Genomic DNA, 22586 nt, shown 5'->3' on the forward strand with positions numbered 1-22586 from the left:
AAATTAAAATCAACCTCATTGTTAACGTGGAAAAAAATATGACAGTAGAGGACTTTGAGTTTGATCAGAAGTCTGTCATTTCCAAAGCCACAATTCAGCCACTAAAACATCTTAGGGAAAGTCTGTGATATAGTCCCTTCACCATTTAAAAGTATTTTCCTAAAAGTATGTAAAGACAAAATGTCAGGCATTTAGTATATTTTTCTTTATAAGTTTTTTCTTTGTGAAACCTGACTTTTAAAAAATAAAGGAGGGAGTCCAAAATGGCAGTGGAGTAGGCAGATGTTCCAACTACCACCTTCCAGGACCAAATTGGATTACAACTTAATTTAAGAACAAGCATCTTGGAAAACCAACTTTGCACTAAACGAAGAGGACTCTATAACCAAGGATCACAGAAGAAGCCACACTGAGACTGGTAGGAAGGTAGGAGATATGGAAAAGGCTGCCTGCTTCCAGGAGCGAGTAGAGGCTGAGGGTCTAGAGGGACTCTCACTGCGGGAAGGGTCATCTGAGAGTTGTGGGTCCTCAGCCCCAGGCCTGGAGCCCCAACCTGGAGCCCAAGAGCCTAGAAGAGGTGCCCACATAGCATTTGGCAGTGAAAAGGAACTTTCAGCCACGAATACTATACCCATCAAAGCTATCCTTCAAATATGAAGGAGAAATAAAAACATTCACAGATACAGAAAAGATGAGGGAATTTATCATCAGAAAACCCCCACTTCAGGAATTACTAAAGGGGAATTTCCAGGCAGATACAAAGAACAAAACAAAACAAGGCCACAAGTAAAAGCTCCACCAAGAACACAATAAAACCAAATTTAAACTGTGACAACAAAAACAAAAAAAGGGGAGAGGATGGAAATTAGCAGTAGCAAAGGACAATGGAGTACAAAAGTACTCACAAGATAGTGCATTACAATGAACAGGGTAGGAACCCTTTTCATTACTTAATGGTAACCACCATTGAAAAAACCACCACAGAAGCACATGATTTAAAAAAGATAGCAACAGAGGAAAGAAGTATGGAATACAACCAAACAAAAACAAAGGATAAAGAAACAAGAGAAGAATCAAACAAGACATAAAACTGACAGAAAGCAATGTATAAAATGGCAATAGGGAACCCACAAGTGTCAATAGTTACACTAAATGTAAACAGATTCACCAATAAAAAGGCACAGAGTAACAGAATATATTAAAAAAGAAAATCCAACTGTATGCTGCCTACAAGAAACTCATCTAAGCAACAAGGATAAAAAAAAATTCAAAGTGAAAGGCTGGAAAACAATACTCCAAGCAAATAACATCTAAAAAAAAAGCAGGTGTGACAATACTCATATCTGATAATGCTGACTACAAGACAGCAAAAGTACTCAGAGACAAAAATGGTCATTTCATAATGATTAAGGGGACACTGAATCAAGAAGACATAACAATTCTTAATATATATGCAACAAACCAAAGAGCACCAAAATATATAAGAGAGCTACTTATTGACCTAAAAACAAAAACTGACAAAAATACAATCATATTTGGAGACCTCAATACACTGCTGACGGCTCTAGATCAGTCATCCAAACAGAGAATCAATAAAGATATATTGGCCTTAAACAAAACTCTAGAGCACCTGAATATGATAGACATCTACAGGACATTTCATCCCAAAGTGACTGAGTATACATTTTTCTCCAGTGTATATGGATCATTCTCAAGAATTGACCATATGTTAGGCCACAAAAATAACATCAGCAAGTTCAGAAAAATCGAAGTTGTACCAAGTATACTTTCTGATCATAAGCCTTGAGACTAGAATTCAACTACAAAAAAGAGGAAAAACCCACCACAAAAATGTGGAAACTAAACAACATACTTTTAAAAAATGAATGGGTCAAAGAAGAAATAAGTGCAGAGATCAAAAGATATATACAGACTAATGAAAATGACAATGCAACATATCAGAATCTATGGGATTCAGCAAAAGCAGTGATCAGAGGGAAGGTCATATCACTTCAGGCATTTATGAACAAACAAGAGAGAGCCCAAGTGAACTACTTAACTTCACACCTAAAGGAACTGGAAGAAGAAGAACAAAGACAACCCAAAACCAGCCGAAGAAAGGAGATAAAAATCAGAGCAGAAATAAATGAAATAGAGAACAGAAAAACTATAGAAAAATTATTGAACAAGGAGCTGGTTCTTTGAAAAGATCAACAAAATTGACAAACCCTTGGCAAGACTTCCCAAGGAAAAAGAGAAAGGACTCATATAAACAAAATCCAAAATGAAAGAGGAGAAATCACCACGGACATCGTAGATATACAAAGAATTATTGTAGAATACTATGAAAAACTTTATGCCACTAAATTCAGCAATCTAGAGGAAATGGATAAATTCCCAGAACAATACAACCTTTCTAGACTGAGTCAAGAAGAAGCAGAAGGCCTAAACAGACGAATTAGTAGGGAAGAAATAGAAAAAACTATTAGAAACCTCCCCAAAAATAAAAGTCCAGGCCCAGACAGTTATACTAGTGAATTCTATCAAACATTCAAAGAAGACTTGGTTCCTATTCTACCCAAAGTCTTGCAAAAAATTGAAGAAGAAGCAATACTTCCAAACACATTTTATGAGGCCAACATAACCCTCACACCAAAACCGGGCAAGGACAGCACAAAGAAAGAAAACTACAGACCAATATCTCTAATGAATACAGATGCTAAAATACTAAACAAAATACTAGCAAATTGAATACACAACATATTAAAAAAATAATACATCATGATCAAGTGGGATTCATCCATGAATCTCAAGGATGGTTCAACATATGTAAAATGGTTAACGTAATACACCATATCAACAAAACAAAGAACAAAAACCACATGATCTTATCAATAGATGCAGAAAAGGCATTCGATAAAATACAACACAATTTTATGTTTAAGACTCTCAACAAAATGGGTATAGAAGGAAAATATCTCAACATGATAAAGACCATCTATGATAAACCATCAGCTAACATCATATTAAATGGCACAAAACTGAAGGCTTTCCCCCTTAAATCAGGAACAAGACAGGGTTGTCCACTCTCGCCACTCTTATTTAATGTGGTGCTAGAGGTTCTAGCCAGAGCAATCAGACAAGACAAAGAAATAAAAGGCATCCATATCAGAAAAGAAGAAGTAAAGGTATCACTTTTTGCAGATGACATGATCCTATACATCGAAAACCCCAAAGAATCTACAGAAAAACTACTAGAAACAATAAGCCAATACAGTAAGGTCACAGTATACAAAATTAACATACAAAAGTCCATAGCCTTTCTATATGCCAACAATGAAACATTTGAGAACGAACTCAAAAAAATAATACCATTCACGATTGCAACAAAAAAAATAAAATACCTGGGAATAAACATAACAAAGAATGAAAAGGACTTATATAATGAAAACTACAAAGTATTGTTAAGGGAAATCGAAAAAGATGCAATGAGATGGAAGTATATTCCTTGTTCTTGGATAGGAAGAATAAATATAATCAAGATGGCCATATTACCCAAAGCAATATACAAATTTAATGCAATTCCCATCAAAATTCCAATGACATTTTTTAAAGAAATGAAGCAAAAAATCATCAGATTTATATGGAACTATAAAAAACCCCGAATAGCCAAAGCAATCCTAAAGAAAAAGAGTGAAGCTGGGGGCATTACAATACCTGACTTCAAACTATATTATAGAGTCACAACAATCAACACAGCATGGTATTGGCAGAAAAATAGACACTCACACCAATGGAACAGAATAGAAAGTCCAGAAATAAAACCACATATATATGGTCAAATAATTTTTGATAAAGGGTACAACAACACACAATGGAGAAAAGAAAGCCTCTTCAACAAATGGTGCTGGGAAAACTGGAAAGCTACATGCAAAAGAATGAAACTCAACTACAGCTTGCCCCCTTGTACTAAAATTAATTCAAAATGGATCAAAGACCTAAATATAAGACCTGAAAGAATAAAGTACATACAAGAAGACATAGGTACTAAACTCATGGACCTTGGTTTTAAAGAGCATTTTATAAATTTGACTCCAAAGCAAGAGAAGTGAAGGCAAAGACAAATGAATGGGACTACATCACACTAAGAAGTTTTTGCTCAGCAAGAGAAACTGACAACAAAATAAACAGACAGCCAACTAAATGGGAGATGATATTTTCAAACAACAGCTCAGATAAGGGCCTAATATCCAAAATATACAAAGAACTCATAAAACTCAACAACAAACAAACAATTTAATAAAAAAATGGGAAGAGGACATGAACAGACACTTCTCCCAGGAAGAAATACAAATGGCCAACAGATATATGAAAAGATGCTCATCTTCATTAGTTATTAGAGAAATGCGAATCAAAACTACAATGAGATACCACCTCACCCCTGTTAGATTAGCTATTATCAACAAGACAGGTAATAGCAAATGTTAGAGAGGCTGCAGAAAAAAAGGAACCCTCATTCACTGTTGGTGGGAATGTAAAGTAGTACAACCATTATGGAAGAAAATATGGTGGTTCCTCAAAAAACTGAAAATAGAACTACCTTACAACCCAGCAATCCCTCTACTGGGTATATACCCCCAAAGCTCAGAAACATTGATACTTAAAGACACATGCAGCCCCATGTTCATTGCAGCATTGTTCACAGTGGCCAAGACATGGAAACAACCAAAAAGCCCTTCAATAGAAGACTGGATAAAGAAGATGTGGCACATATACACTATGGAATACTACTCAGCCATAAGAAATGATGACATCGGATCATTTACAACAAAATGGATGGATCTTGATAACATTGTACAGAGTGAAATAAGTAAATGAGAAAAAACCAAGAACTCCATTATTCCATATGTAGGTAGGACATAAAAACGAAAGTAAGAGACATTGACAAGAGTGTGGTGGTTACGTGGGGGTGGGGGAGAGGAGAAGGGGAGGGGGAGAGGCACAAAGAAAACTCGATAGAAGGTGATGGGTATGCAACATAATTGATTGACAAGATAACCTGGGCATGTTTTCTTTGAACATATGTACCCTGATTTATTGATGTCACCCTAGTAAAATTAATAAAAATAATAATTTAAAAAAAAGTTACCAATGACTAATTTCACAGTATTGGAACAAATATTCCAAAAATTCATATGGAACCACAAAAGACTGAATAGCACCATTGATCTTGAGAATGAAGAACGAAATTGAAGGAATCATGATACTTGATATTAAATTTTATTACAAGGCCATAGTAATCCAAACAGTATTGGGATAAAAACAGACATATGGCTGAATGGAACATATTGGATAGAAATAAACCTGTGCCTTTTAGTCACTTACTGTTTGATAAAGAGCCTTATGGTAGGGCAGTGGATAGAGCATTGGACTGGGATTCAGAGGACCCAGGTTTGAGCCCTGCGGTTGCCGGCTAGAGCGAGGGCTCAGGCTCACCAGCTTGAGCATGGGGTCACTGGCTTGAGTGTGGGATCATAGACATGACCCCATGGTCACTGGCTTGTGCCCAAACATCACTGGGTTGAAGCCCAAGGTCACTAGCTTGAGCAAGGAGTCACTGGCTTGGCTGTAGCCCCTTGGTCAAGGAACATATGAGAAAGTAATCAGTGAATGACTAAGGTGCAGCAACAAAGAATTGATGCTTCTCATTTCTCTCCCTGTCTGTCCCTATCTGTTTCTCTCTCCCTCTGTCTCTCTATCACTAAAAAATAAATATGCAGGTATATATTTGATAAAGAAGGCAAAAACCTACAATGGGTTAAAGATAGCCTATTCAATAAATAGTGTTGAGAAAACTGGACAGATATATGGAAAAAGTTAAACTAGACTACCTTCTTATACCATACGCAATAATAAACTTATTAAAGTGGATTAAAGACTTAAATGTTAGACTAGAAACCATGAAAATCCTAGAAGAAAACATAGGCAGTAAAATCTCAAACATTTCTCAGCAGTATTTTTTTTGACATAGCTCCTCAGGCAAGGGAAACAAAAGAAAAAATAAATATGACTACATCAAACTATAAAAAGATTCTGCACAGCAAATACAACTATCAACAACATGTAAAGACAGTCCACTAAATGGGAGAACATATTCGCCAATACATCTGATAAGGAGTTAAATATTTAAAATGAATAAAGAACCTATAAAACACAACACCAAAACAACAAATGATCCAATTTAAAAATGGGCAAAGTAGCTGAATAGAGACATCTCCAAAGAGGACATACAGATGGCCAGTAGACATGAAAAGATGCTCAATGTCACTAGTCATCAGAGAAATGCAGATTAAAACCACATGATGTATCACCTCACACCTGTCAGAATGGTTGTGGTCAATAAAGCAACAAATAGTGCTGGCGAGGATGTGGAGAGAAGGGAACTCTCGTGCTCTGTTGGTGGCAGTGCAGATGGTGTAGCCACTGTGGAAAACAGTATGGAGTTACCTCAAAAAATTAATTATGGAACTGCCTTATGACCCAGTGACTCCATGACTGTGATAAATGTAGAAGAAAGTTAAAAAGATTCAAGGTAATCAATAATTCGTGATTCTGAATCAGGAATTCATGGTACCTCATTGAAAAGGTTGCATTTGAACAGACTCTGAAGTAAAAAGTTATGTATGCTCTCCTCTGCTTAGCCAAGGGAGATGGAGATTTTATTTTGATCTTTTAATTTTATTGCACTTTTGTCATAGCCATGAGATAGAGGTGAGGCAATATTTAGTCAGTTTTTATAAACCTGGTATAAATAGCCTCTTTGGAAAAATGATGCTCTTTCAACAAGCTTCTCATTCCCTTTTTCTTCTTTTTTTTTTGACATTAGCATTCAAGTGATGCTTCACTAATGACATTTTTTTCCCCCAACAGAGGAAAAGAAAATCTGAACCTCTATTAGGGCTTCTTGCTAAGTTGCTACATTTTCTATGCAGATTGATTCTAAGGGGACTTTACATTTAGTTTTATAAACAGATTTGTGGCTCTGCAACCCAAAAACCCATCCACCCACTGATGTGATTATTATAAGACTGTGAGTCAGATGTATTGTATTAGTATGGTTGGTTTTATTTTATGCTTAGAGCAACAAAAATAGTAGTGCTTCAGTACGATAAGTAGACCTTTTACAACACATTTGTTTTGAGCGATACCTGGAGATTTTGCTTGACTTGTCCTACAGTAAATCAAGTGAATGTTTTTTCAGGTAACAGAAGCAGTTTGGCTATTTATGGCAGGCTCCAGTAATTCTGATATTTTTTTCTGGATGGTAAGAGCAGCCAGTCTCGCCAATGCCATAAACATGTCTGGGGGAAAACATAGACGAATCTTCACGTTCAGCAGTGCCTGTCCCCGGGAGGCAAGCATATATGTGGTGAGGCTGCGTCCCTATTGGTAGCCTTCCGCATAGTATGCTGTTTTTATATCCATGTCGAGATGTACAAAGATCAGTAGCAACAGTGAACAGGATTTGGTCAGAACAACAGATTTCTTTGTAATATATAATTTAATGTTGGACATAAATCCAATTAGTAATGGATTTTATTGTTAATCTATTATTTCTGTTACATAAATACCTAATACCTAATTTGGCCTATTTGTACTTATCTGTATCTCTCTTTCTCAGAAGTTTCTTTCCCAACAGATTAGCACTATAATCCTTAGCATGATTATTGTCAGGTGTAAGGTGCCAACCATCTATGTTTACATTATTTAATTCAGTTTGATGCTCATGAGCCTTAAGAAAAACTACAACTAAGTTCTATGCTGGACATTTACAAATAAAAATTACTTTATGCTCATTTATAAACTGTATATGAGTATCATTAAAAAAGATATACCACATTTTGATTTTCTTAATGTTAGTTTAACAATAGCAATACATTATTGTTCTAACAAACAAGTGACTAGTTGAAGTGCCAAGGTACAATGCCATAGAATGTGGCCATAAACATTTTTTTAATTTTAAAAATATACTGATCTATTTAAAGCAGTATATGTCTAAACATACCTATATATGAATTTACGTATGGATTAAAATTTTTTTTCTCCTTCAGAGAAAAAGTCACTTTTTTTTGCAGTTGATTGATGTGAATATTTTCTTAAATGTTAATTTTTAAATAGGAACCTTACCAGCATCATTCATCGACACCCTAAATGGACTAATTTCTTGGGCTGAAATGAATGAACCTTGACATAAAATTACATATAACACAGTTTCCTACTTTCAGGAAGGAGTTTTTAATTAAATGCACAAAAGTAAATAAAAATAATATGCTTTTCTAATGTTCTTAATCATCCAGTTGACAAATATTTTTCTAAGAAATTCAACCAATGGGGTTGATACACATGGTTTTATTCTTCCCAGATTTGCACATAAAGTGATTTTGTAAAGTCATAAGAAATTTTTAAAAATGTAACAGAAATACTTACATTTCTGGTTTGAATAGAAACATTCTTTTATTTTCAAAGCTAATAAGCATATCAACTTTAGTTCACTGTCTGAATTCCAAATTAATGATCTCCAAAATGGTTTTTTAATGCTTTTTTGGCTTTTACTTTACATTATTGCAAGTAAATCACAGTTGTGCTTGCTTTTCCTTAGTCCTGAATCAAGAATCTTGATAGACGTACTCTGTGTGCACTGCCCAGGCCTGGTATGCACATCATCTTCATCAGGTTGAGCTTAGACTTCTCAGAGGTTCTGCACAGAATGAGTTTTGAGATCCCCAGATTGGCTTGCCACATTCTGTAGCCAGAAACTTCATTTTTATTCCACAAGCATAGACAGTTATCACTACCCAAAGTGTGGGACAGCTTGGAATGGGGTGAAAAAACTCTGTTAAGTTACGGATTAGCCATAAACAGACAATGGAGTGACTGGCTACCCAAGTTTATGTTTTATTGGCATTCTTTTGATAAGATAATAGGTAGAATGGAAAGAATGTAGACTTCAGAGTCAGACAGACAGGCTTTGAATACCAGTTAAACCGCACTCCAGATGTGTGTGTGTGTGTGTGTGTGTGTGTGTGTGACCTTAGAAAAATTATGTTTTGATTGTCTTAGTTTTCTCATCTGTAAAATAAGGACAGTACCTGTTTTTCAGGAATGTTTTGAGGATTAGTAATGGTGTACATAACCATGTGACATGCCTGTACCCACATGACACATGACCATATCGTGTTGTCAGCATCATCACTGTTCCAAAGCCTGTTGTCTGATTTAAATCTGTGCTAGATTGTCTTCTTTGCTTCTCTGTATCATTAACAAGCACCACTGAAAACTATAGAGGAACTTATTTATATACAGATATATAAATATATTTTACCAGTTGTGTTAAAAATGTGTATGTTGAAGGGGAAATGAACCTGACCCGTTTGCAGAGAGGCATGTGGATGAACCTAACTCAGTTTGCAACCAACAGTGACTGCAGAAAAAACAGATTTTGTATTCTAAATACAAACCAACCAACTAAAAATAGGAACTTTTATGCCTAACCATAGAGGGAGACAGGACATGAATGTGGCTCTAAGCCGTGGTCTTAATGTCAAGATCTAATGAGGAGACACTCTAGAATTTCTTGAGTGTCAATGGCAGCATTGAGCCAAGGGTCTGTCACAGAAAATGCTATTTGTAGGCTACCAGTTTTGTAGTAAGGATGATTGAAATTGTATCCCTGTTTTAACCCTTTTGTGATGACACACCTTTGAAGATGGAGACCTCAAGTCCAATCTAGGCCAAATGTTTCAAATAAAATAATTTGGCGCTGAATGTTCTTGGCACACTCCATGAGTGTGCAGTGAGGTAAGCTTGCTACAAAGAGTTAGATAATGTAAGGGCCAATATCGACTGTAGTAAAAATTTAAGGGCATCACCTTAGAGATGGCATACTTTCCCCACTAATTCAAACAAAACTAGTTTTTCCTCCAGAGTTAAAATAAATCGTTGGGGATTTTTTGTTTTGTTTTGTTTTGTTTTTTGGCATGGGTAGTAAAGAAATAGAGAAAAAAAATTAGACTTTCACTCAGCAAAGCACTCCAGAGCTGAAACCTAGGGAAGAAAGTATAAATTCACATCACCCCTTTTAGTCCTGGGTGGTGTGTGGGGGGGGGGCAGGCGAGAGCATGGCAGGCAAGAACCCACTATTTAAATTTTAGTGTTTCATTTGCTTTTTCTTCAAGCATATACAATTGGATTTCTGTCATTCTGAACAGAGAACACAGACTTTGAAGACTTTGGGCATGTTGGCTTCTGTGTTCTTGGAGGGGGTGATGGTAACACTGGCAGTTTCATTCATCCAGCAGATATTTGAGAGCTTGCCTACTTTATGGAGACTATAAATGACATAAAGTGAGTCCTGCCCTCATAGTGCCTCTATGTGGCTGGCGGGACAGGCCATTAAATGATGCATTATCCAGTTGTCAAATTGGGACTTTTTGGGTTTTAAGGGAGAGGTACAGGATGCTCTGAGAATGCAAAAATGAGAGACTTTCTCGAGGAAGAACTGCCTGAGTGTAGCTCTGAAGGGCATGGCGGCATCTCCTGGGGCTCCAGGAGACAGGCACAGCAGTGGAGCATGCGCTGGGGGCGGGAGGACAGGCAAGCAGCAGGTCCTATCAGCCACATGGCAGAGCCTGGTCCACCATGTGAAGCTTTCCCTCTTTTGTGGAAGAGCCTCTGGAAACATTTCCAAGAACATCAGGCAAGGGAGTGGCAGGCTCAGAGGAGCTCTGTAGAAAGCCCTTTATGGCTGTGGGGAGCTGGTGGGGAACCTGGCCTGGGAGCAGACGACGGGGTAGTGGGGCAGCTGGTACAAGTTGCTTTCGGGAGAAGAGGTCAAGAAATGGCGGCTCCCTGGCCCAGGGTGGCAGCAGTGATAATGAAGAATAACAGAGCATACTGAGGAGGTAAAGTTGACAGCCTGTGGTGACTGTTTGATTATAGGGTATGTATGAGAGAAGTAACCAGGAGGCTCCCAGATGTGCCTAGAGGAGAGAATGGAAGGTTGAAATGACCAATGTAGGATGCAGTAAGTACTGTTATTAAGGAAAAGGGAATACTTGCTGGAGAGCGTGATAGTCCTGTCTGTATGTGGAGAACCGGAATGTATGGCATCACGGCATCAGGGATGAATGAGTTTCTGCAGGTGTGGATATGGAAAGAAACCACTGCGTTGATTTCAGACTGGAGGTTTCCTCTGCAAATGTGATGGAAGGACAACATGTAAGAGATTTGAGAATATTAGCAAAGGAGAAGCAAACATGATGGTCCATGGACATGAAGACATGAAAGGCTGAGAGAGAAAATGATAAATGAAAACACAGAGGTCCTCGTGATAATAGGTGTGGGGGAATAACTGAAAGGTAAGGATCAGAGATTAAAGTCCTATTGGGAAGCTTGAATGTAGTATTTTAGTCATAAAAGAGCTCCTAGTGATGGCAGAGTCAAGGTTTGCTCAGGAAGTGGTCAGAGTGAACTAGAGAAAGGTCACTGGAGACCTGGGATCAGGGAAGTAAGACACTAGTGTTTTGAAGTGTGTTTACAGGGGCTATGAGGTTAACCAAAATGGTGGTCGAAGCGCAGGGCAGAGACTGACAGGGGCCAGGTACCGAAGTCTCAGAGCAGTGGTTCTAGACAGGGAGTACTGCCCACCAGGGATCAGTAAGGACATTTGGAAGGATTATTTAAATGTCAAAATGTCTGAGGGACCTGACGGAATATATACTTGACATTTCTACAAAACAAAAGTCTGACCTGGATCACACACAACTTCTAAATGTGCTTGACATTCAGGGACTGAATTGATGATTCAACATATGGAGGGGTTGCAAGATAAGAGGTCTGCCTTCTGTGACAATGAGGCACTGTCCCATCCCAGTGCGGAGGGGAATTACTGTTATACTGAATTTAGATATAAAATGCAGGTCACTTGCAAAAGTATGATTTTCTTCACTTGATAGTCTTTGACAAAGACTTCGTTAATTCAGGCTGCTTCTTTATCATTCTACTAAGTCTCGTTTGTGGTTTCTATCCAACTGCTAGCTTGGGAGAGGGCAAGGAGCAAAACGAGGCTGGCTGTCCCAGTGCCGGGCCTGGGGCTGCTTAGCAAGAGGTACAGGGAATATCCAGGCCAGATGCTGCTTGTTTAGGGTTTGTGAACCTTTGAGAGATTTTAGGAAAATCTGTGGCATGAACCAAGACAAGCCATTGATATGGAAATGCTTTTCAGAATGGGCCTGATACTTGGGTGGGAAATGACCAGAATAGGATGAACTATGTTAGCTGGGTTAATGGAGACTCAGACATGGCAGGCTGGATCAGGGGAGGGCTCAACAGAGGAGCAGTGGCTTCTGCCAGCACTTGTGTCTGGGAGAAAGCTGCCCTTCTAGCCCTTGCACCAAAGTCAGACAATTCAGTTCCTCATCCTATGTCCCTGGAGCGTTTGGACCTGCTGCCCCAGTGCCAGGAGCTCAGAGCAAGTGAGTCTAAGTAAGTCTGTGCATGGGTCCTTTAAGAGGAATACCTGAAACTCCAGTAGCTCTATGTGTCACTTAGCTATAATCCTCACTGGTGTTCAAGCCACATGTTATGTGGACTTCTCTTCCCGGCATTGGAACCCGGGGCTGGGGCCTCTAGCCCCTTAGGGTGAACCTCCACAGCCAAGATACCCCTCTCAATTTTTATCTGCCATACATGGGTGTGGACCAGCCAGTTCTGTGTCTCTGTCCCTCCTACAGTCTTCCTGTGGCTTCTGTATGTCCTTAGTTGTAGGACTTCTGTTCAGCTAGACTTGAGGCAGTTTTCAATGGTGGTGGTTCTGTAGTTTAGTTGTAGTTTTGAAGTGGTCATAGGAGGAGTTGAGCACAGTGCTCTCCTATGGCACCATCTTGACCAGGAACCTTTCCTGTACTTTTCTTTTTACACAGAACGGCTCCTTTTTATTACTCTTAGATCTACACTTACCATAAGCTGGTACAAACATCTGACTTTACTAGGTTTTCTACTCTAGTCATGCCCAAAGAGTTACCTATTGAAATACAGATTGTTTACTATAAATTACTTTTTTATCTTTTATTACAATCAGGGCATTATATTAATTTGGAGGAAGGAGTTATGTATACTGTTAAATTATATTAGCTATGAAATCCATTTAGGATACAAATGGGATATTGCAGAGTATTTACTTTGAGAAGGGAGAATTGGGAAGTGCCATCTTAGAGAAGAGGGCAAGTTGCCAGAGAATTGGTCCTTGACAACAGTCTGTGGAAGGATAGACGGTGGTGGTGGATGTCTGGTGGGGGCAGGTCTTTGATACAGGTGAGGTGCTTAGAGACAGTGTAAACACGAGGAACGCATGGTCCCCAACTCCTGCCTCTTTGTCATTGCTTATGCTTTTCTCTCCACCCAGAATGCCCACCTCACTCTTCTCTGCCCGCCTGTACGTTCTTCACTATCTGGCATGAAACCTCATTTCTTTCAAAGCTCATTCATAAGAGGAAGTAAGCAGGAGCATGAATGCTTAAATACGAGCTCTATGCTAGGCACTACCCATATTTTCAGTTTTTCCTCCCCCAAAGGGTGCATAATTACTTTCAGAATTATAAAGAAGTCTAATCAGGCCCAGTGTCTTAGTCCGTTACAGCTTCTAAACAAACTACCAGATTTATGTATTCCTCATTTCTGGAGATGAGGGTGCCAGTGTGGTGGGGTGACCCTCTGCCAGGTCACCTGTCTGGAGGAGTTGGGGAGCTCTGTGAGGTCTCTTTTATAAGGAGCACTAATCCCATTCATGAGGGCTCCACACTCATGACTCTGTCACCTCCTAGAAGCCCAGTCTTCTGGCACCAGCACATTGGGCATTAGAACCTGTGAACGTGGGGGTGACACTCGTATTCAGACCATAGCACCCAGAATCACCAGACGAGGGTGATGGAAGCAGGACCTGAACTCGGGGCAGTCTAGCTCTGCACTTGTCTCCTGCCCAGTGCGAGGCACCGTCGTTAAATAGGCTCTCATGGCAGAGTTCTGAGAAGCTGGCCTTTTGACGCTCAGGTTCTTCTAACTCTTGGTTGGACTAAGATTTGAAGCTACTCTGTTTTTTGTCCCAGACTCTAACTCATTCTGTTACTCTCTTAACCCAATAGGGTTCGCTTTTCTCCACAGCATCTACTTATGCCTTGTTCATTATTAGTGTTTAGTAAGTACGTGTTGATTTATTTAAAATGTAAGGTCTATGCCAGTGTTCACACATTTAAGGACCCACTGAAAATACACGGTATGGGAGAACTTAACAGATGTAAATGTGGCCGATGGGTTTGCAGATTTAAAATGCATATTTAGATTTGCATCTAAAATAAAACTAATATTCAAAGCTTTTCTTTAATTATATCTAAAAACATTTAAAATTGAAATAATCACTATCCAGATAGTGGATGGTGATTTTTTTTTTAATTTCGGTTTTCTTAGGTGAATATATTTTTTTAGATTCTTCTGGATACCATTACTGGGTAATGTACTCAGACACTCTTGAGTGTGTTTCATTTAAAAGGTAAACATTTCTTACCTTTTAAACAGAAAGGTGGGGATTAAAATTTTCAAAATAAAAAAAGCAACAAAACAAGTAGCCGCTTCTTATGTACAACTCAACTAGAGATCATCTCTTTACATGGGGCGCATGTGAAGTCGGCTGCCTGCTCTGCATTCTGTGGATACGTGTCAGTTACCGAGACATTGATATTGCACTCTGCTTCCTCATTTACATTTCTTTGTTTTTCAGGTCCTGTCGGTGTAGGTTTGAATGAACTGAAACGAAGACTGCTGATCAGCGACACACAGCACTATGGTGTGACAGTGCCCCGTAAGTTCTGTCCCCTAACAGCCGCTCAGTGCCCGTACAGTAGGCATGGTCCCAGGCGCTCTCCTGAGCATTCCTGTCTAGACTCACAGCAGCCCTGTGACACCTGTGGTGGCATCATCCACGTTGGACACAAGAGGAGACTGATACACAAGATAACACTTGAAGGCTCTGCCCCAAATTTACACAGCTTTCTGGCCTGACTATTCATACAGCTTTCTTACTCTCAAATTTTTATGGTGAATTTTAATACACATTATAGTAAATTATTATTTACAAATTTTCTTCCAAAGAGAAGTCTGTTCTCTTTCCCAAAATAAGTGCTAATGTCTTCCAGAGTTTTTCCCCAGCTTTAAGATTAGGAGCAAATTGCACAGAGCTGAAGGAGGCTTCTTATAATATAAACCTTCTTAATTACTTTTTATATATAGTAATTGGCAGATAGTGTTAAATGGGCCTTTTCTAGCCATATAATCCAAATATGGTAGGCTTCTTTTTGGTTCACAGAATTAGATCTATTTTTTGAAAGTGGTTTTCACAGGCATTCTTGCAAATAAAGTGTGATTCTGGAAGCATTTTGATCTTCAGAATAAATGCCATTTGACTACTTAATATGTTGATGTTACAAAGACATCTAAAAGACTAAATTGAAATGTTGGCTCTGAAGTGGTTTTAGTACTTTTTTAAAAAAAGTGATTTGTATATAGCCTTTAGCAGTGTTCTCTAATTTTGGAAGAGTTCAACTTTATTTTAAAATTATAGTTTTCTATTACCTCAAGTTATTCCTTGTTACTGCATTTTTCCAAATTATTGTTTGTAATCATTTTCAGCCATAAGTTATAGGACTGACAGTTTCCATCAACAGAGATGAAAGTAAAGGAAAATGTGGAAATGTGAAATTAAAGTTTCTTTTTTAAAAATTTTAATTATTCACTGCTCTTACAAAAGCTGAGTTGCAATATATAGGTAATTAGGAAATTTTACAAAGCATGTCCCTTAGTTAAGTTCATAGGTGAGCAGTTACAAAGGAGTCAGAAAACCAGATCACCAAGGGGAATAATGACTTTAATCCCCTACTGTGTATTCATCTCTTTTATTTGTCTGTATTTTTTTCATGCTCCCAACAACAGTAAAGACAGGTGATGTTTCCACTTTACAGAGAAGATGGGATAGAAAGGATACTTCGACTTACTCAGGGTACCTTAGGCATGTAAGATTAGTGTTATATTTTATCTTTGAATGGTTGATAGAAGTCATCATTTATGTAGGCCTGGAATTTTATTTTGGGGAAGGTTTTTAAAAATAAACTTGAGTGGTGGCACAGTGGATAAAACTTTGACCTGGAACCCTGAGATTGCCAGTTCAAAACCCTGGGCTTGCCTGGTGAAGGCACATATGGGAGTTGATGCTTCCTTCTCCTTCCCTCTTCTCTCTCTCTCTCTCTCTCTCTCTCCTCTCTCTTTATAAAAATAAATAAATAAAATTAAAAGTTTAAAATAAACTTGATGTAGTTAATAGATGCAGGCTGATTCAGATTTTTTGGTCTCCTCTTGTTTCAATTTTGATTTATTGTATTTCTCAAGAAATTTGTCCATTCCATCTAAATTGTCAAATATGTTTATATAAGCCTAAGATATCCTTTCAAATGCCCATGGGTCTGTGGTAATAACTTCTTTTTTTTTTTAATAAATAAATTTTTATTTTAATGGGGTGGCATCAATAAATCAGGGTACATCCATTCAAAGCAAACATTTCCAGGTTATCTTGTCATTTAGTTTTGTTGCATACCCATCATCCGAAGAGAGATCATCCTCCACCACCCTCCATCCAGTTCTCTCTGTACCCCTCCCCCTCCTCCTCTCCCTCCTTCCCTCCCCCCACCCCCCATAGCCACCACACTCCTGTCCATGCCTCTTAGTCTCGCTTTTATGTCCCACCAATGTATGGAATTCTGCAGTTCCTGTTTTTTTTCTGATTCGCTTATTTCGCCCCGCACAATGCTACCAAGACTCCACCATTCCGCTATAAGTGATCCGATGTTGCCATTTCTCCTAGCTGAATAGTATACCATGGTGTATATGTGCCCCATCTTCTTCATCCAGTCCTCTATTTTTTTTACAGTGATTAAAAGCCTTTAAGCAAACTCTTGGCCAATCCAGCAAGAATCCCTAGAAGAGTAGTGTCCTTAACATGTTCCCCAAGTCCAAGTTGGCCCCATCACCATGCCAAATCCCTGAAAAATGCAACCCAACCACAGTTCAGTCTGTTAGGAGCTGTCACAGGGAGCAGGAGTCCAGGAAATTTCCCCACAGGAAAAGTCCGCATGGCACTGGAATTGTTGTCACCATTCTATACTTTGCAGCTCATGTCCAAGTCCCGATGACCGCTGCTTCTAGCTGGTAATGATTCAGGTAGACTGGAAAAAGCCATTTGCAGCATGCGTGGATATGGAGCTTCTGTTCTCCTCTGCCTGGAGAGTTGAGACCAGGTTGCTTTTCCCTGGAGCTCTGTGACTGTGGCCTGGTAAAGAGAACCTTGGGATACACTAAGCTGGGTGGCAAAGGTAAATTCATAATACAAGTTGGCAAGAGGAGGAAAGAGAGCTCTAAATTAGGAGTAGGTCCCAGCCTGAAATATGAGTGGGGCATTGAGGTAGGAGGGATAAAGGAAACACTATATATTAAGCAAAGCAGCAGAAAATAGGACTATCAACACCCACAACAGAGATCTTTGAGGGAAGAATAAAAAACCTGACTATTCAGGCAAAACATAGTTAAGTGGCCCTTGTGCGAATGAGATCAGTTTACCTGTTTCTTGGAAGAAATACCCTAGGCTCATCCACAGTGTCATAGATGGGGCTGACGGCCCTGGGCACCTTCAGCCTTCGGTGGCAAACCCCAGCTTTCTGGGCAAGGTTAGGTCATAGGTGGCTGGAGCAGGGCTGGAAGAGACTGAACCCTCCCTTAAAGGAGCGAGGGGGAAGCCCACCTTCCAGTGTCCCTGTTTCCTCACAGCAGAGGCGTGTAAGCCTGGCAGGCTTTAGCTCAATGACCTTCCTTTCCACTATTGAAGCAGGACCCAGATGGCATCCTATGAGACCCCTTTGGGGTGTTGGAGCCTTTAAGGGTGTATCCTAAAAGCTGGTAGTTCCCCTGATCTCTATTGGGCTTTTTCTGCCTCTAGGTATCTTAAAAGCCATTCTCAGAAGATCTCGCTGAGGGGTTTGAGGATCTCCATCTGCCTATATAAATCTTTTCCATATATCTGGAGCTATTTGGAAAAAAGACAGAACAGTGTTATTAGCTAGATCTAATAAAGAAGGTAGTAGTTTGCAGCTGAAAAAGATTTGGTGTCTCCTGTTCATCAGCATTCAAAAGAAATGTAAATTTTTTTTTTTTTTTTTAAGTAAAAAGCATGATATGGTAGACCCATGCTCTGCCCATCTGGGATGTTGCTCTGTTGTGACCGGAGCCATTCTGGCGACTGGGGCGGAGGCCATGGGGCCATCCTTAGTGCCCAGGGTGGATTTGCTCTGGTGGAGCCTTGGCTGCGGGCAGGAGGAGAGAGGCGAAGGGGAGGGAGAGGGGGTGGAGTGGGGGAGTAGATGGGCGCTTCTCCTGTGTGCTCTGGCCAGGAATCGAACCCGGGAATCCTGCACACCAGGCCAATAACTTCTTTTTTATTCTTTATATTGGCTATGTTTGGTCTGTCTTTGTTTCTTGACCAGTTGAACTAGATTTTTAAATTTTGTGTTTGCTTTCTTTTTGTTTTGTTAATTTCCATTCTTTGTGATTTTCTTCTTATCTTTACTTTGGGTTTACTTTGTTCATCTTTCTCTAGTGATTTTTTAAGATGAACCTTTAGTCATTGATTTTTCTATCTTCATTTCCAGTGCAAACAGCTCTAAGTTTGCAGTTAAGCTCTTATGTTAACTTTATCCCATAAGTTTGATAGGTTATATTTTTCTTGCCTTTTATCTCACAATATTTTCTTACTTCCTTTGTTATTTCTTTTTTGAAGCGTCAATTATTTAGAAGTGTTATTTAATTTTTAGATACTAGTGGTTTTTCTAGATTTCTTACTGTTATTGGTTTTAGAGACTGATACTCTTTGTGATTTGGGTTCTTTTAAATTTATCGAAACTTTTTATGATCAAAATATGGTCTATCTTTTGGCAAGTGCTTCATGGGTACTTGAAAAGAATGTATATTTTGAAGATTTTAATTAGCCCCAGGAGATTGGTGGTATTGTTTAACTCACCTGGATCTTACTGACATTTTGTCTAGTTTCATCAAGTGTTGAAAGAGAGGCATTAAAATAACCAATTCTTAATTGGAAATTGTTCATTTCTCCATTTAGATCAACCAAATTTGTTTCATTTATTTTGAAGCCTTATTATGTATACATAAATGTATAATACAGATTTCCCTTTTATCATTTGAAATGTTTCTCTGTATCTGGTAATACTCTTTGTCTTGATATTGAAATAGTTACTTGGCCTTCTTAAGCTTACTTAAGAAGGTGTAGAGCAGATCTTTGAATCATGCCTTTTTGTTCAACATCTTTTAATTATAACATTGTTGAGAAACCTTCAGGATATAACTCTTGTTTATATCAATTAAACAGTAGTAAAATTGGTTTTGTAATGTGTCATTCTGCCTAAAGTCAAAGAACTTGTCAATGACATTAAGTGAGGACTTACTAGGCATAATCTTCCATCTTTTACTTTCAACATATCTGTGCTTTTATATTTAATGTAGCTTCCTGGTAGACTTGTAAACAGCATTTTAACCTATTTTATCAATCTCTGCTTTTTAACTAGAGTGTGTCTATTTAGAGACCATTAATATTTATTGAATTTGGAAATGAATGAATTTAAGCTTCTATTTTATTATTGTTTTCTACTTATCCCTTTGTCTTTTTTCTTTTAAATATTTGAAATTTTTTTGTATCCCATTTAAATTTATTTATTGGCTCAATGCTTCTCTCTCTCTCTCTCTCTCTCTCTCTCTTTCTTTTTTTTAATTTAGTGAAAGGAGGGGAGGCAGAGACAGACACCTGCATGAGCCTCAACCGGGATCCACCCGGCAAGCCCACTAGGGGGTGATGTGCCCATCTGGGCCTTTGCTCTATTGCAACTCAAGCCATTTTTTTAGTGCCTGAGACAGAGGCCATGGAGCCATCCTCAGCACCTGGGGCCAACTTGCTCCAATCAAACCATGGCAGCAGGATGGGAGGAGGAGAGAGAGAGAAGCAAGAGGGAGAAGGGTGGAGAAGCAGATGGGTGCTTCTCAGCTGTGTGCCCTGAGAAAGAATCAAACCCGAGACATTCACATGCTGACTGATGCTCTACCACTGAGCCAACTGGCCAGGGCCACTTACATCTCTTTGCATTAACTCTTTTACTGATTGTTCTAGCAATTACCATATGTATATATCTAACCATTCAGTCTACATAGAGTTAACTTTTTGCCATTTCACATAAAATATAGAAAGGTTGCCAAAAAGCCCTTCAATAGAAGACTGGATAAAGAAGATGTGGCACATATACACTATGGAATACTACTCAGCCATAAGAAATGATGACATCAGATCATTTACAGCAAAATGGTGGGATCTTGATAACATCATACGGAGTGAAATAAGTAAATCAGAAAAAAACAAGAACTACATGATTCCATACATTGGTGGAATATAAAAACGAGACTGAGAGACATGGACAAGAGAGTGGTGGTTACCAGGGGTGGGGGGAGGGAGGACGCAGGAGGGAGGGAGGGAGAGAGTTAGGGGGAGGGGGAGGGGCACAGAGAAAACTAGACAGAGGGTGACGGAGGACAATCTGACTCTGGGTGAGGGGTATGCAACATAATTTAATGACAAGATAACCTAGACATGTTTTCTTTGAATATATGTACCCTGAAATATTAATGTCATCCCATTAACATTAATAAAAATTTATTAAAAAAAAAAAAAAAGAAAGGTTGCAATCATATAAGTCCATTTACTCCCACTCCTATCTTTTTGTGGTTGTTGCCAAATGTATTATTATATTTACAGACATTGAAACTCCACCAGATTATAACTTTTACTTTAAATCAGCCATATATACTTTAAAGAACTTAAGAGGAAAAAGTAACCTTCAATATTTATTCAACTGTTCTTTTTATTGCTCTGTCTTCATTCTTGAAGATTTAAATTCCTTTTGAACATTTCCATTCAACCTAAACATTTTTTTCTGAATATTTCTTTTAGAAAAGATCTGCTAATGAATTATTAGTTTGTCTTCATCTGAGAAGGTATTTTGCCTTTATTCCTGGAGGATATCTTGGTTAATAGGTCTTTCTTTCAGTACTTTATAGATATTATTTCAATGGTTTCTGGTTTTTATGATTTATAAGAAATCTGTAGTAATTAAACTCATTATTCCCTTGTGTGTATTGTGTTGTTTTTTTCCAGATATTTTCAAGATTTCTTTCTTTATGTTTGGATTTTATTATAGTAGTTTGGTTATGATATATCTAAGTATGATTTTCTTTGAATTTATCCTGTTTGGGGCTTATTGAGCTTCTGAAATTTATAAAAATTATGTCTTTAACCAAATTTTATCAGTTTTTGGCCATTGTTTCTTAAAGTAACAGTCTTTTTTTTCCTTCTTTTGGCTTTCCAATTATACATATTTTAGACATCTTAATAGTTTCACACTGGTCCTGGGGGCTCCATTTATATTTTTTCAATTTTTTTTCTTTTTTGCTCAAATTTTATAATTTCTATTGATCTGTTTCAAAGTTCACTGGCTCTATCATCTCCATTCTGTACAGAGCTTATCTAATGATTTGTTTCTGTTAGATGTTATATGTTTCAATGATAAAAATTTTATTTTGTTCTTTATAGAGTTTATTTTTCCACTAAAATTAATACTTTCATTTACTTCAAGTGTGTTTTCCTTTACCTAACAAAGCACAGTGATTATAATCATTGCTTTAAAATTTTTGTCTGGTAGTTCTTACTTTTGGGTCTTTCATAGTTGCCATCTGTTATTTTTCCCCTTGAGAATTGGTCATATTTTCTTAGGCTTTTTTTATTTTGAATAATTTTAAATTGCATTCTAGATATTAGGAGTTCAATGTTATATAATAACTCTAGGTCCTGTTTTAATATTCTAGAGAATGTTAATTATTTTGTTGTTTGTTTTTGTTTTTGTTTTAAATGAGAGGAAGGGAGACAGACAGACTTCTGCATAGCCCCCTATTGGAAATGCTCTGCCCATCTAAGGCTGTTGCTTGGCAGCTGAGCTATTTTTAAGCCTGAGGCACAGGCTCCAGGGAGCCATCCTTAGCACTGGGGGCCAACTTGCTAGAACCAATCGAACCATGGCTGTGGGAGGAGAAGAGAGAGAGAGAGAGAGAGAGGGAGAGAGAGAAGGGGGAGGGGGAAGTGTAGAGAAGTAGATGGTTACTTCTCCTGTGTATGCTGACTGGGAATTGAACCCAGGACTTCCACATACCAGGCTGATGCTCTACCACTGAGCCAACAGGCCAGGGCTGACTATTGATGTTTTATTTTACCAAATTATAAACCAGTTTATGTATGGATCATAAGTCCTCTCATTTTTTTGTGAGTTGTGGTTTAAATATCACTTTAATTTTCTAAACTTGCTTTGGGCTTTGAGTCTTCCCTG

General features: G+C 38.3%; 1 protein-coding gene across 3 annotated transcripts in view; it reads left to right on the forward strand.

The window, feature by feature from the left end:
• Positions 1–22586, forward strand: part of MPP7 (MAGUK p55 scaffold protein 7) — a 283309-nt gene that overhangs the window by 251552 nt on the left and 9171 nt on the right. For all 3 annotated transcript variants that reach the window (XM_066280418.1, XM_066280420.1, XM_066280419.1), the window contains one exon: positions 14831–14911. In XM_066280418.1, coding sequence (XP_066136515.1) covers positions 14831–14911 — 81 coding nt within the window. The remainder of the gene's footprint in view (positions 1–14830; positions 14912–22586) is intronic.

This window comes from Saccopteryx bilineata, chromosome 5 (assembly GCF_036850765.1).
Source record: "Saccopteryx bilineata isolate mSacBil1 chromosome 5, mSacBil1_pri_phased_curated, whole genome shotgun sequence".
NCBI classification, from domain to species: domain Eukaryota; kingdom Metazoa; phylum Chordata; class Mammalia; order Chiroptera; family Emballonuridae; genus Saccopteryx; species Saccopteryx bilineata.